The following is an 11,769-nucleotide window of genomic DNA, read 5'->3' as shown; positions in this document are numbered from 1 at the left end:
GTGGTCTGTGAGTTCAACACCCCCCATGCCCATGCCCACGGGGTGGGATGGGGACTGGAAAAGGCGAACCCCTTTTTCTTTTGACCCGTTTCGGCAACATCGTGGGTCCTTGATGTTGCATCTGCAGCAGTTTTGGGTTTGCTTGGCTTTTCGGGTGACCCATGTCGTGAGTTGGGTATCTGTTCTGTCTGTGCTCGGGACCACACCTCCAAAGTGTGGCGGTGCGGTGCTGCGATGGTGGGGATGGTGTCGTTTTCACATGTGATGGCCGTGGCGCAGGAGACTGATGTACTTTATACACTTACCCTAAGAAAAAAAAAAAAAAGCTGGGATGTTGCTGGTTCGGCGTGCATGTTGCCGTGGTAAGAGTGGATTTCGACGCTCTGTTTACTTATCTTTTTTTTTTTCTTTTTTCCTTCTCTTCTGATATTCGTTGTCTGAGAGACTGATGGGTCACTTTTGGTGATGGAGAATATCGACGCTCTGGTCAGCGTTTTTTTTTCTCTTTCCGTTTGGTGGTGGTGGTGGTGTGTGTTTTGACCGAGACATTCTCGCTCGCGTGGGAGGGTTTTTGTAAGCCCTTTTGTTCGGCTGGATAGATGCAGCGGCCACGACTACCTTACTGTGTAAGGTAGATTACAAAAGTGGTACATGTGGTCCCGTGAAGAAGGATACCTTGGCTCTAGTGTTGACTTGTCACTTGGAAAAAAAGACATGTCAAGTGTCGAGTGACAAAGTAAAGAACATGGTTTCTGTCGAAACCCATCGTCTTGTCAGGGTCCGGTGGCAGCGTTTGGCACGTGTAGTAGAGAAGGGTAGCTGGGGGAGCTGGGGCACGTGCCGCAAAGACCGGGCGTTTAGGTCCGATTCACGGCCGGCGCGGTAGGGAGGACGGACGGCCGGTGCGAGCTACGACTGATGTTGTTTTGTGGCTTGCCTGTGCTTGAATGGCAAGGAATGGAAAAGATGGGTTCGTCTGATGGCTGTAGCTTCATTTGCAACGGTGAGCTGGCGTGTGAGCGTTGCTGGCGGCGGGGATCACAATGAAGTCAAGGAAGCCCTAGCTGTCGTATCTCAGAGGCTATAAGTGATGTGCTGGCAGGTCGTCAGCTTTCAGATGTGCTCGGGGATGTCCTGGATCCAAAGGTTGGGCGTCTGAGCAACGGATAAGAAGGCTCTTTGAAGTTGTAATGTACGGGAGGGTCGAAGTGATATCGTGAGTTTTTTCTTCTTGTGGTTGCTTGGGAGTGGTGGAGGGGCTGAAAGTGGAGGGGCCACACGGCGGCGCTAGGGAGTGGGTAGCTTGTGTGTTGCTTGTGAAGCTAGGACCAGGCTCGATCATCGTGGGTACCAAAAGTAACAAAAGTGAGTACGCAGTAGTAGGTATGCTTCTCCAACCTCTTTGGGTAATGTGCCACGAGAGGAGGGTTGGGTGAATGAACAGGCTGGCGTCTTTGGTAACGACGTAACCTGGAACGGGAATCACGGTGGCTTGCGTGCGTGGCCCGTCTGCAGTTGTGGCACGGTAATGAGGACACAACGAACGGCCTGGCGCAAAGGTGAAGAGACTGAGAGAGAGGAGGGTGGCGGGCAGCTTGCATCAGATATCAGCGAGATGCCATGGTTTCAGGATTTCCAGGATTTTGAGGTGATCCCCGGTCGCTTCAGCCGCTGCAGTCATTAGGTAGTGTAGAATACCTAGTGGGCAGCTAATTCTAGACCTCTGTGAGCAGGAAGGAAGGCTGGCAGCAATGGGAGGAAGAGAGAGGAAAATGCAGGAGCACGTCACATGCCTGCTGCATAACTAGCGGCCAACGAGGGACGCTACGCAGTGGGATGACGCCAAAGACGGAGGGAAGACTGACATGATACTTCGTCATTGGCGGACACGGCGTAGCGATTGTATGGCGGCAGAGCCCCTCGGAGCGCGTCTTGGGGGGCGCCTAGAGAGGTAGTCCGTAGGTACCGAGCGATTGGTTGCTGTGGCATAGCTTTTGCGTCATCACAGGTCGGAAACCAAGCTGGGCACGCAGTACCTACGCAGTACGCAGCAACTTGACGGGCACTAGCCACACCCCGACCCGCCGCCCCTCTTTTTCTTTTTGTCGTTCCCCGTCTGTATGCTGCGTGCTACTGCTGCGTGTGCTCGCCAGTCTCTCTCTCTCTCCACCATGCAGTCATTGGTATTCGTGCTGCAGTGCGATACCTTGAGTAGGTGTTCGTATACGGAGTACTGGTGGTGTAGGAAATGGTGTAGGACGAGCAGTACTACGGGGTATCTTTGACGGGAGTGTGAAATAAGGGAGAGAAAGCTCCTCTACGTGGGTCTTTTCCCGGCTAGTAGGTCCTGTTTGGGAGAAAACAGCGTCACTGCCTCTTGCCAAATTCCCAGACGGGACGGAGGTGACGGACTGATGGAGTTTCCCATTGCTCCTTCTCGGGTCATTTCTTACGCAGTACCTTAGTCCTGTCGCTGTTGCTTTGCTTCTTGAGGTATCCTTTGCTCCCGCTGGCTGGCCCGCCGCCGCCCTGGGCTTGTCCTGGCAAGCCTGGCCTGCCCGGCGTTGGCACGGACGCTCCCAGTGGGCTCTGCGGTGCTCCTTTCTTCTTGATCTTCATTTACATCACTGCCACCCAGCAGCAGCACCACCAGCAGAAGAAGCAGTAGCAGCACTGCCAATATTCGTACCTTACCTTCCTACCAACCGAGCCACCTCTCTCACACACAAAGTCTTTTTTTTTCCCTCTCCCCCCTTCCTTGCCTGTGCTTTTTTCCCTGACCTTCCACCTCCTGCTGCCGGTCTTGCACCCACCTGGACCTTACCCACCCACACAATCACAAACACACGCCCTCACCTTTCCGGTTTACACCTCTGCCTGAGCTTCCAGACCTACCTTACCTACAGGCTACACACATCATTGCAACAAAAACACCTGGCCTTCCTCTCTTCTCCTCCTACCTACCTACAACCCTTTTTCTACATCTCAAGAACTTCTCAATACCCCAAAGCTTCTGCCACTTGCTTCTTACCAAAGCTACTCTCTTCCATCCCACCCAAGCTTCGATTTCTTGAAACGCAAACAAGGTAGCTTTCTAGCAACTCCACCATCACACGACACCTCCCATCCGCAACTGCCCGACCGCAGTATTTCCTCTACTAAACAACAACACCGCGTATACATCGCCAGAATCCTCGTTGCGATCACACACAATGTCTGACTTCCCGGACGCCCCTACCACGGCTCCTTCTGCCAACGGTACTTCCTACATCCAGGCTACCAAGGAGAGTAAGGTACGTTATCGCTGCCCCTCGAGATCCCGCCATTCCCGCTCCAGATCTCCCCCCTCATATGCGAACATCCGGCTAACTTGTGCGAATAGTGTTTCAAGCTTCAATCCCCATCGCCAGCGACCATGATAAGCTAACAATTCCCTTCCAGACGCTGCCGCTGCCTACCAGCAGGTCGCTTCCGGTACGTTTTATTTCCCCACGTCTCCCTCCCATGACGTCTTTGTGGCGCATCGTCAAATACTGACCAGAACCCTCCATTTCAGGCCCCGTCGCCCAGAGTGTCAAGGACCAGTCCGCAAAGACCTCAGATGAGTTCGGCAACCTTGCTGCCTCTCGCAAGACGCCCGCCAACCCCGCTGCCACCGGCCAGCCCTTGACTCACTACCACTCCTTCTTCTTCGAGCTTATCTCGTGGAACAACCCTCGTACGTGATAGCTCGGACTCCTTCCGGCCCCCGACCCCGACTGACAAACCACCCCACAGGTGCCTCGGCCATTGCCTACTCCTCCATCGTTGCCCTCATCTTCGCTGCTCGTTACCTCGATGTTCTGCGATACAGCTTGAAGCTCACCTGGATGGTGCTCGGCACCACCGTCCTTGCCGAAGTCGCCGGCAAGCTCGTTCTCAACAACGGCCTTGCTACCCAGCTCCGCCCCAGACGCTACCACGTCATTCCTAGAGAGACGCTCGATGCCGCCATAGGAGACGTTCACGAGCTGATCAACTTCTTCGTGATTGAGGCTCAGCGCATCGTCTTCGCCGAGAACATTGGTGCTTCTGCTGCTGTAAGCTGCTCGCGTGACAATCTCCACAATTCTTGACATCATGGTGACTGACGCAATTTCTTACCACAGGCCTTCGTCGGTTCCTTCATTGCCTACTACCTGGTCAAGATTGTTCCCTTCTGGGGCCTTTCTCTGATTGCCACCACTGCGCTCTTCATGGTCCCTCTTCTCTACACCTCCAACCAGGAGCTCATCGACGCCCAGCTCAACCGCGCCGGTGAGGTGATCAACCAGCAGACCAACCAGTTCCGCACTGTCGCCAGCAAGCACACCGCTGAGGCCACCAACATCACCAAGCAGTACATGGGAGATTACACCGCCAAGGCCCAGCAGCTGCTCGGCCGCCGCTCTGCTTCCCCCGAGGCTGTTTCCAAGCCCGGCCGTGTTCCTTCCGCAGACACCGCCATCCCCTCTGTGGAGGAGAAGGACTTCCCTTCCGCTCCCAAGGCCGATTTTGAGAGCACCACCACGGAGCCCGTTGTCCCGGGTGCCGAGGAGAAGACCCCCATGGTCGCCTCCTAAACATCTCGTTCGTTTGGTTTTCTGAGTGTATACAGGCCGGCAAGCATTCGCGGTTTTCCCGTTATGCCACCGGCTTGACGACAACGGAATGACTCACGAAGAACACGAATGGGATCATGCACACCACTTTTTCTCTCTCTCTCACTGCGACTTTATCGGCGTGGTAAGGTTCGCGGGCCGGTTCTCTGGAGTTTAGTTGCACATAGTAAGCAACAAAAGGATAATATCACAAGAGTGTCTCCAAGCGGAGGCAAGGGTCGTTGAATTATCGTGTACGCATGTAGTGTATTGGCTTGTAGTTCTCTCTTCATGGCACACGGCTTTGGCGAACGGGGGATCATCAGATTGTCTAGGGGACGCAAAGAAACTTGTTACTTCTATACTGGTTCATGCTTTGGTGATTACTGCATGCCAAATCTCGGTTGGCAGTGTTTTCCTGAGGTTGTTCGTACTGGACGCGCCTTAGGAGCATGTGATATCGGTGTATCACAGCTGACTCGCAATTTAGACACATCAACTTGCTCGACAGCACAACCCCGCGTGCTCGGGAAGCCTCACATCATCAAAACGTTCGTAGCACGTAAGCTGGCGATCGTAGGAAGGTAAAGATGATTTTGACTAATGCCGTTTCTCCCTCCATCTAAGAGCGTACCTGATCAACCACGAAAACCCAGTCAGATGATTGATCAAAACCCACTCGCTCACTATATCAAGTCTTCCTCTCCTCCCTCTCTTCCCCTTTCCTCTCTTTTCTGTCCGTAGATATCATGCTTTTTACCAACGAATGACCGTGGCGGGGGGGGGGGGCGCCACTTGATATAATGATTCCCATCTCCGCCTGTTCTCCCTTCGAACGGATCATATATCCCAGGCCAAAGGGAATGTTTCCATGCATCTATGTGTGTAGGCCAACAATCATGGCAGCACCTTTGCAAAGCCGGTTCAGAGATGGGGCGAGTCGGAGGGCGGACCCAGTCTACACGTCAAGCTGTGGCACGTCACTATGAGAGATACGACATCTAGTTAAGAGACTGAGTTTTCGGTTCTCGTTACAGCAAGCAGTATGTAGGTATACCAGAATATAGGCATAGACTTACTGCCGCCGGGGCCTGTCTGCATAGGTATCGAAAGAGAAAAAAAAAGGAGCAAGAGATGCTGTTTCCCCCTTGAGTCCTCTGCCAAAAGGAAATAAACAATTGCGAGCAATAAAATAGCAAAGTAGAAAGGTTGCAGCAGTAATATCTGTCCTTCCGTGAAACCTCCCGCCGTTAAACCCCATTGCCTAACCTGGCTCAGTATACACAGCACATGTACGCGCTTACGCGTCATTTAACCCCGGGCCTTTCCCCTAATCACTATCATCCATGTCGAACGGGTCCTCGCTCTGGTCGACGTCCATCTCACTGTCATCCTCAATGACATAGGTGGGCTTCGCCTTCGCCTTGGTCGCAGCCGCGCGCCCAGGTCTGCTTCGAGCAGCGGGACGAGGCGGGGACTCAGGGTCTTCCATGTCAACATCATCATCCTCGTCGTCGCTCACCGCACGCTTCGTCGCCTTCTTAGCAGCATAGGCCTTGGCGGCGGGTGAAAGCGTAGGCGGCTTGGGAGCTGCCTTTGCCTTGGGCTTCGCCTTGGGTGCTGGTGCTGCTTCGGCGTCCTTGGCCTTGTTCTTCGCTCCAGCGGGACGACCGCGAGCCTTCTTGGCCACTGCAGCAGCAGGAGCAGCCTTGGAGTCCTTTGCCTTGGAACCCTTGGTGGCAGGAGCACCGTCATCGCTCAAGAAGCTGTCAATGTCGTCGCCCTTGTTGAAGGTCTTATGAGGAGACGACCGAGCCAGCATCTCGTAGTTGGTATCGTCGACACTATCGTCGTCAAAGGTCCTCGAGGCCTTAGTCTTGATCTTGGGCAAGGTGGAGTCACGCCCATTGTCAGGACGGTTCATGGCGAACAAACTAAGTCGGCCTTTCTCAGTCTCTGACTTGGGCGCGCCGATTCCGCGGACCAGAGAACCAATGTCTCCAATGTGGTTTTCCTCCACCTCGGACTCCTCAGATTCATCGTCAATAACGTACTTTGACTTCTTGGTGGTGGTCGCAGCCCTCTGGTTTCTGCCGTTGGCGGCGGGCTTTGCAGGCTTCGGTTCAGGGGACGCGCTCATCTCGGCAGCACTCTGAAAGTCGTCATCTTCGTCAGATTCATCCTCAATGACGTACTTCTTCGTTGCAGCGGCGCGCTTGCTCTTGGGTGCAGGCTCAACCGATGCGGACTTTGATGCGGCCTTGTCGCTGGAGGTCTTCTTGCTGCCAAGGTTTTCAAAGTCGTCATCATCGTCGCTGAGCAACTCTTCCACCTTGGGTGCAGACTTCTTGGGCGCAGGCTTCTTGGCCGTTGCGGACTTCTGGCTCTGCGAAGAGTTATCGTCCTCGACCGCCGACTCCGCCGGAGCAGAGGTGCTCTTGCCAAGGCTAGCAAAATCTTCGTCGTCGTCATCAGTGTCGCTCAGCTGGTAGACGGGCTTCTTCTTGGTGGCGGCGGCTCTGGGGCGGGTCGGCTCAGCCGCGGGCTTGGCAGCATTCTTTCTGCCACCAAGAGCTGCAAAGTCATTGTCCGAGAATGCGTCCGAATCAGCGTCCTCCTTCTTTGGCTTCGTCTTGTCCTTCTCGAACATGGCGGCGAACCTGTCAGCAGCCTTCTCGGTGACCTTGGCGGCAGCCTTGGCTTTGGGCCCAGGACGCTTCTTCTCCCCGGGTGCGTAGTCATCGTCCTCCTTCTTCGTCTTCCGACCCTTGCCAGCACCAATCTTCTTAGACACTCGCCTACCGAGTCTCCGAATGTTGGTCTGGATTTCAGCGTCCATGGCCATCTGGGTCTCCCACTCGGCCACGAACTCGTCGAGATCCTTTGACCAGAGGTCCTTCTCACTAAGAGCAAGAAGTGCATCGTGCTCGGCCTTCTTGTTCTCAATTTGCTTCTGAAGTCTTTCAAGACGCTCATAAGTCAAGTTCCAAATGGGCATCTAGAGATAATTGTTAGTGACGAGATTTGGTAAGTGAGGTCAGGGGATACTAACAGAAAGCAAGTAGTCGTAGCCGTTCGTCTGCTCGTCGGCCTCCTCCTCTTCACCGTCGTCATTGCCCTCCATGTCTTCGTCGGTGGACTTCTTCTTGACATTCTTGTCCTTGTTTCTGGGGAAAGGCTCGTACTTGCGCTTGGCGAGCTCCTCGACGAGAACCTGCTTCTTCTTCTTCGCAACGACGAGCTTGCCGTCGATGATTTCCCTGATGAAGCGGGCTTGCTCAGAAAGCTTTCTGAAGTCTGAGTGGTAGACACCCAGCCAATGCTTCTTGCGCTGGGCGTACATATCGAGACGATAGTGATAGAACTCCTCCAAGATGTCTTCCACCTTTTCGTACTTTCGAATCTGACCGTTGGTATCAAAGGCGACCAAGTTGGAGGTTGCGACCTGCTTGGAGAGCTTGAAACGCTCCATGAGGCCGTCCTTCGTAACGTCCTTGACTTGCTTGTCGTCCATTTGGATAACAAAGTGGACGTTCTTGTGGTCGTTGAATTCCTTGTAGTCCTTGATCCAAACTGGGCCTTTAGTACCGCTGATGACTTCTTCGAGCTTGGCCTTGAAATCATCTGTCCACATGCGGATAGGAAGCTCAGTAATGATGACCTCACCAGTCTTCTCATCAAGCTCGCAAATACCGTTGAACTTATAGCGATCCTTCTCGGCCTGCTCAGGGGTGCCCTTCCAGCCACGGAACCACGGCATCATGGTCTGGAACACGCCATCCTCGCCATCCTCACCATCGAGGCGACCCATGCGTCTTTTCAGGTTGTTAACAATGTCAATTGGATGGTAATTGGGGATGGAAGTACTCCAACCAGTACCGATACCGTCAGCACCGTTGCAAAGAACCATGGGAATGATTGGTGCGTAGACCTTGGGCTCAATCCTCTTTCCGTCTTCGTACTGGGAGTCCAGGTTGGGCTCGTCGAGGGGAGAGAAGATCTTCCTTGCAAATGGCGACAGTCTCGTGTGAATGTAACGAGGGCTGGCAGCATCTGAACCACCGGCAAGTCGGGAACCGAAGTTTCCGGAGGGCTCTAAGCAGTTGATGTTGTTTGAACCCACAAAGGTCTGGGCGAGTCCAATGATGGTCTGCTGCAGAGATACTTCACCGTGGTGGTAAGAAGTCTGCTCAGAAATGTAACCGGCCAATTCAACGACCTTCTGATCTTTGACCAAGTTCCTCTTGAAACAGGCGTACATGACTTTACGTTGACCGGGCTTCAATCCGTCTAGAACAGAAGGAATGGAACGCATGTTATCAGCCATGGAGAAGAGGATGAGTTCCTTGTTGACAAAGTCGGTGTACGAGATGGTCTTGGTAGACTGGTCGAGGAAAGTACCGGGCACAAAGCTTCCGAGCCACTCTTTTCTGGCGTCCGCCTTCTTCTTGGAGAAGGCAAGGTCGAAAAGGTCGGCCTCCTCAGTCTTCATCGTGTCGAACTCCTTCAGATGGTCATCAAGGTTGGTAAAGTAGACTTGGGCGTCTTCGTTTGAACTGGTACCCAGACCCTTGAAGTACTTGTAGTGCCACCTGGAAAGATCGTTCCTGTTGTTATCCTTCCACTCCTCGTACTGAGGTTGAGTGAAGAATGACTTGAGGCGTTGGGGTTTCTTCGGATTGGGTCCCTGCCAGACCTTGACGATAGGAGTAATAAATTCCCGGAAGAAGTCGGGAATCTGCAGCAAGGACGGGTACTGGACTTGCAAGAAGTTGATGAGAAGACCCTTGATATGAGAACCGTCGTGATCCTGATCGGCCATGATCATCAGGTGACCATATCGCAGACTCTTGGTGTCGGTGTATGTCTGCTTGTGCTTGAGACCCATGAACTGCTTGATGTTCTGGATTTCGGCGTTCTTCGTAATCTGGTCGATGGACGCATCTCGCACGTTGAGCATCTTACCACGAAGGGGGAAAACTCCGATGCGATCGGGATCCAGGATCGCACGACCGGCGACAGCCAAACTCTTGGCAGAGTCACCTTCCGTGAGAATGAGTGTACATTCATGGCCGTGGCGAGTGCCAGCCAAGTTAGCATCAACTAGTTTCGCGTTGCTGATGCGGGATCGCTTATTTCCGTCGCTCTTGGCCATCATCTTGTCCGCCTTCTTCTCGGCAAAGTCGATGATGTTTTGGATTGCGTCTGATTTGGCGATCTTCTTTAGGAATTCCTCAGTGAGCGGACACTTGCTACCAAACTGGCTGACCTTGGTGGTCATTTGCTCCTTTGTTTGGGAAGTGAAGGCTGGGTTGTTGACAAGACAGTTCACAAAGATAAAGATGTGATTGCGGATATGGTTCTGCTTGAGGGCGTGGCCCTTCTTCTTCTTGTCGAGAGTTTTGAGCAACGAGCCGGTGATTTGGTCGGCAACATAGTTGACGTGTGTACCACCTGACGTTGTGGCAATGGAGTTGACGAACGAAACTTGCTGGAAGGAGCCGTCTGACACGGTGAAAGCAACCTCCCATCGGGGGTGCGCATCGGTCTTGTCAACCTCGACAACGACCTTGGGCTCGACGCCCTCCTCTGCGCCACGTTCCTTGGAGATGGCCTTGGCATACATCTCACAGTAGCCCTTGAACGCGAGCTTGATGTGGGTGCCGTTCAAGTACACCTTGATACCGCGAACAGTACCCGCCATGTCGTAGACGCGACGGTTGATGAGAGCCTCCAGATCATCGTCGATACCTGTCATGCTAAAGCGCTTGAAGTCAGGCTTGAAGGTGACGCGGACAAAGTCGCTAGTCTTGCTGCTGGAAATCTTCGCCTTGCCACACTTGCTCATGTTGTCGGTCCAGACCTGCTTGTATCTCTTTCCGTTGTTGGAGTCCTGGCACTCAAGAGTGAACTGCTCACTGAAGACGTTACACAGCTTGGCTCCGTAACCGTTGCGACCACCGACCGTCTTCTTCTCGTCGTCGTCGTAGTTGGAACCAGTCAAGAGGTGACCGAAGATCATCTCGGGGATGTAGATCTTTTCCTTGCCGTGAATCTCGACGGGAATGCCTTTACCGTTGTTCTCAACGGAGATCTCGCCTGCCTCGCGATCAACGGTAATCTTCATGGTAGTCATGGTGGCATCGCGCTGCTTGTTGTCGGCGGCGTTGACAAGAATTTCGTCAAAAATCTTGTACAGACCAGGGACGAATGTGACTTTGCGGTACTCCATGAGCTTCGTCTCCTTGTTGAAAACCCACATGGGTTGCTCAGTGGGCTCGACGGAACCAATGTAGGTATCGGGACGCTTGATGATGTGCTCCAGTTGGGTGAGCTTCTGGTAGGTATCGGTGGCATTCTTCTTGGTCTTTGGCGCGGCAGGCTCCTCGTCGTCGATCATCACGCTGTCGTTCTCGATCTCTGAGAGGGGATTTCCACTGGACTTCTTCGCAGCGGGGGCTTTCTTAAGCTTCTTGGCGCTAGGCGGGGTGTTAGAGAAAGTTGAGGCGCCATCTTCGTCGTCGCTCTCGGGTTTCGCGCGCTTCTTGGGTACAGCTTTCGTCTTCAGTGTAGTCTGCGTCAGCTTCTTCGCTGGCGCTTTCTTGACGGCAGCTGCCTTTGCCTTGGGCTTCTGTGACGGGTCAGTACTGGGTCGCGTGATGATCCGAGGAGCAGTTAGCAACTGGCTGGGTCGCTGTAGGATCGGCATCTTGCCGGGAGGGCAGAGGAGGTGCGGTGGTCAGGAGGTAGCAAGGTGCCAGAAATTTGACCGCTGGTAGGGGTTGGGAATGTGAAGAGCTCGCGCAAGTAGACGGAGGGCAGTCGTGAAGAATATTCTCGCGGCTATGAATTGCCCTCCTGAAAGGTTTGCGACAAACGAGAGTCTGTCAATGTGAAGGGCAGGCAGAGCAGGCGCGGCGCACCGCCAGATCTGGGTACGGCCCATGATGAGGCAGGCGCGACGACTGCTCTTTCCCCGGATTGCGATGAGGGGCACGAGGGTGAAAGTTAAGGGGTCCCGGCAGAGACAGGAATACTCTGCAGACAGAAAAAAGGAAGCAAACATACTGCAGGCGCAAAGTCGGACTCCTCTCCCATACTAAACACGGACGCTTCGTCGGACGACATCTTGTACAATATGCGCTCCCCG

At 53.7% G+C, this 11,769-nt stretch overlaps 2 protein-coding genes across 2 annotated transcripts; one reads left to right on the top strand and one right to left on the bottom strand.

Moving 5' to 3' along the window:
- Nucleotides 1-3,212: 3,212 nt before the first annotated feature.
- Nucleotides 3,213-4,601, top strand: CLUP02_17506 (uncharacterized protein; the record flags this gene model as incomplete). The annotated part of the gene is made up of 5 exons (XM_049296415.1): nucleotides 3,213-3,372; nucleotides 3,442-3,474; nucleotides 3,557-3,718; nucleotides 3,778-4,079; nucleotides 4,149-4,601. The coding sequence occupies 5 exons, from the start codon at nucleotides 3,213-3,215 to the stop codon at nucleotides 4,599-4,601; spliced, it is 1,110 nt and encodes a 369-aa protein (XP_049137639.1).
- Nucleotides 4,602-5,949: 1,348 nt separating this feature from the next.
- Nucleotides 5,950-11,328, bottom strand: CLUP02_17505 (topoisomerase IV; the record flags this gene model as incomplete). The annotated part of the gene is made up of 2 exons (XM_049296414.1): nucleotides 5,950-7,617; nucleotides 7,672-11,328. The coding sequence occupies 2 exons, from the start codon at nucleotides 11,326-11,328 to the stop codon at nucleotides 5,950-5,952; spliced, it is 5,325 nt and encodes a 1,774-aa protein (XP_049137638.1).
- Between the last annotated feature and the right edge of the window lie 441 nt (nucleotides 11,329-11,769).

This window comes from Colletotrichum lupini, chromosome 10, assembly GCF_023278565.1.
Source record: "Colletotrichum lupini chromosome 10, complete sequence".
Taxonomy (NCBI): domain Eukaryota; kingdom Fungi; phylum Ascomycota; class Sordariomycetes; order Glomerellales; family Glomerellaceae; genus Colletotrichum; species Colletotrichum lupini.
This window is presented reverse-complemented; position numbering and strand designations above follow the sequence as displayed.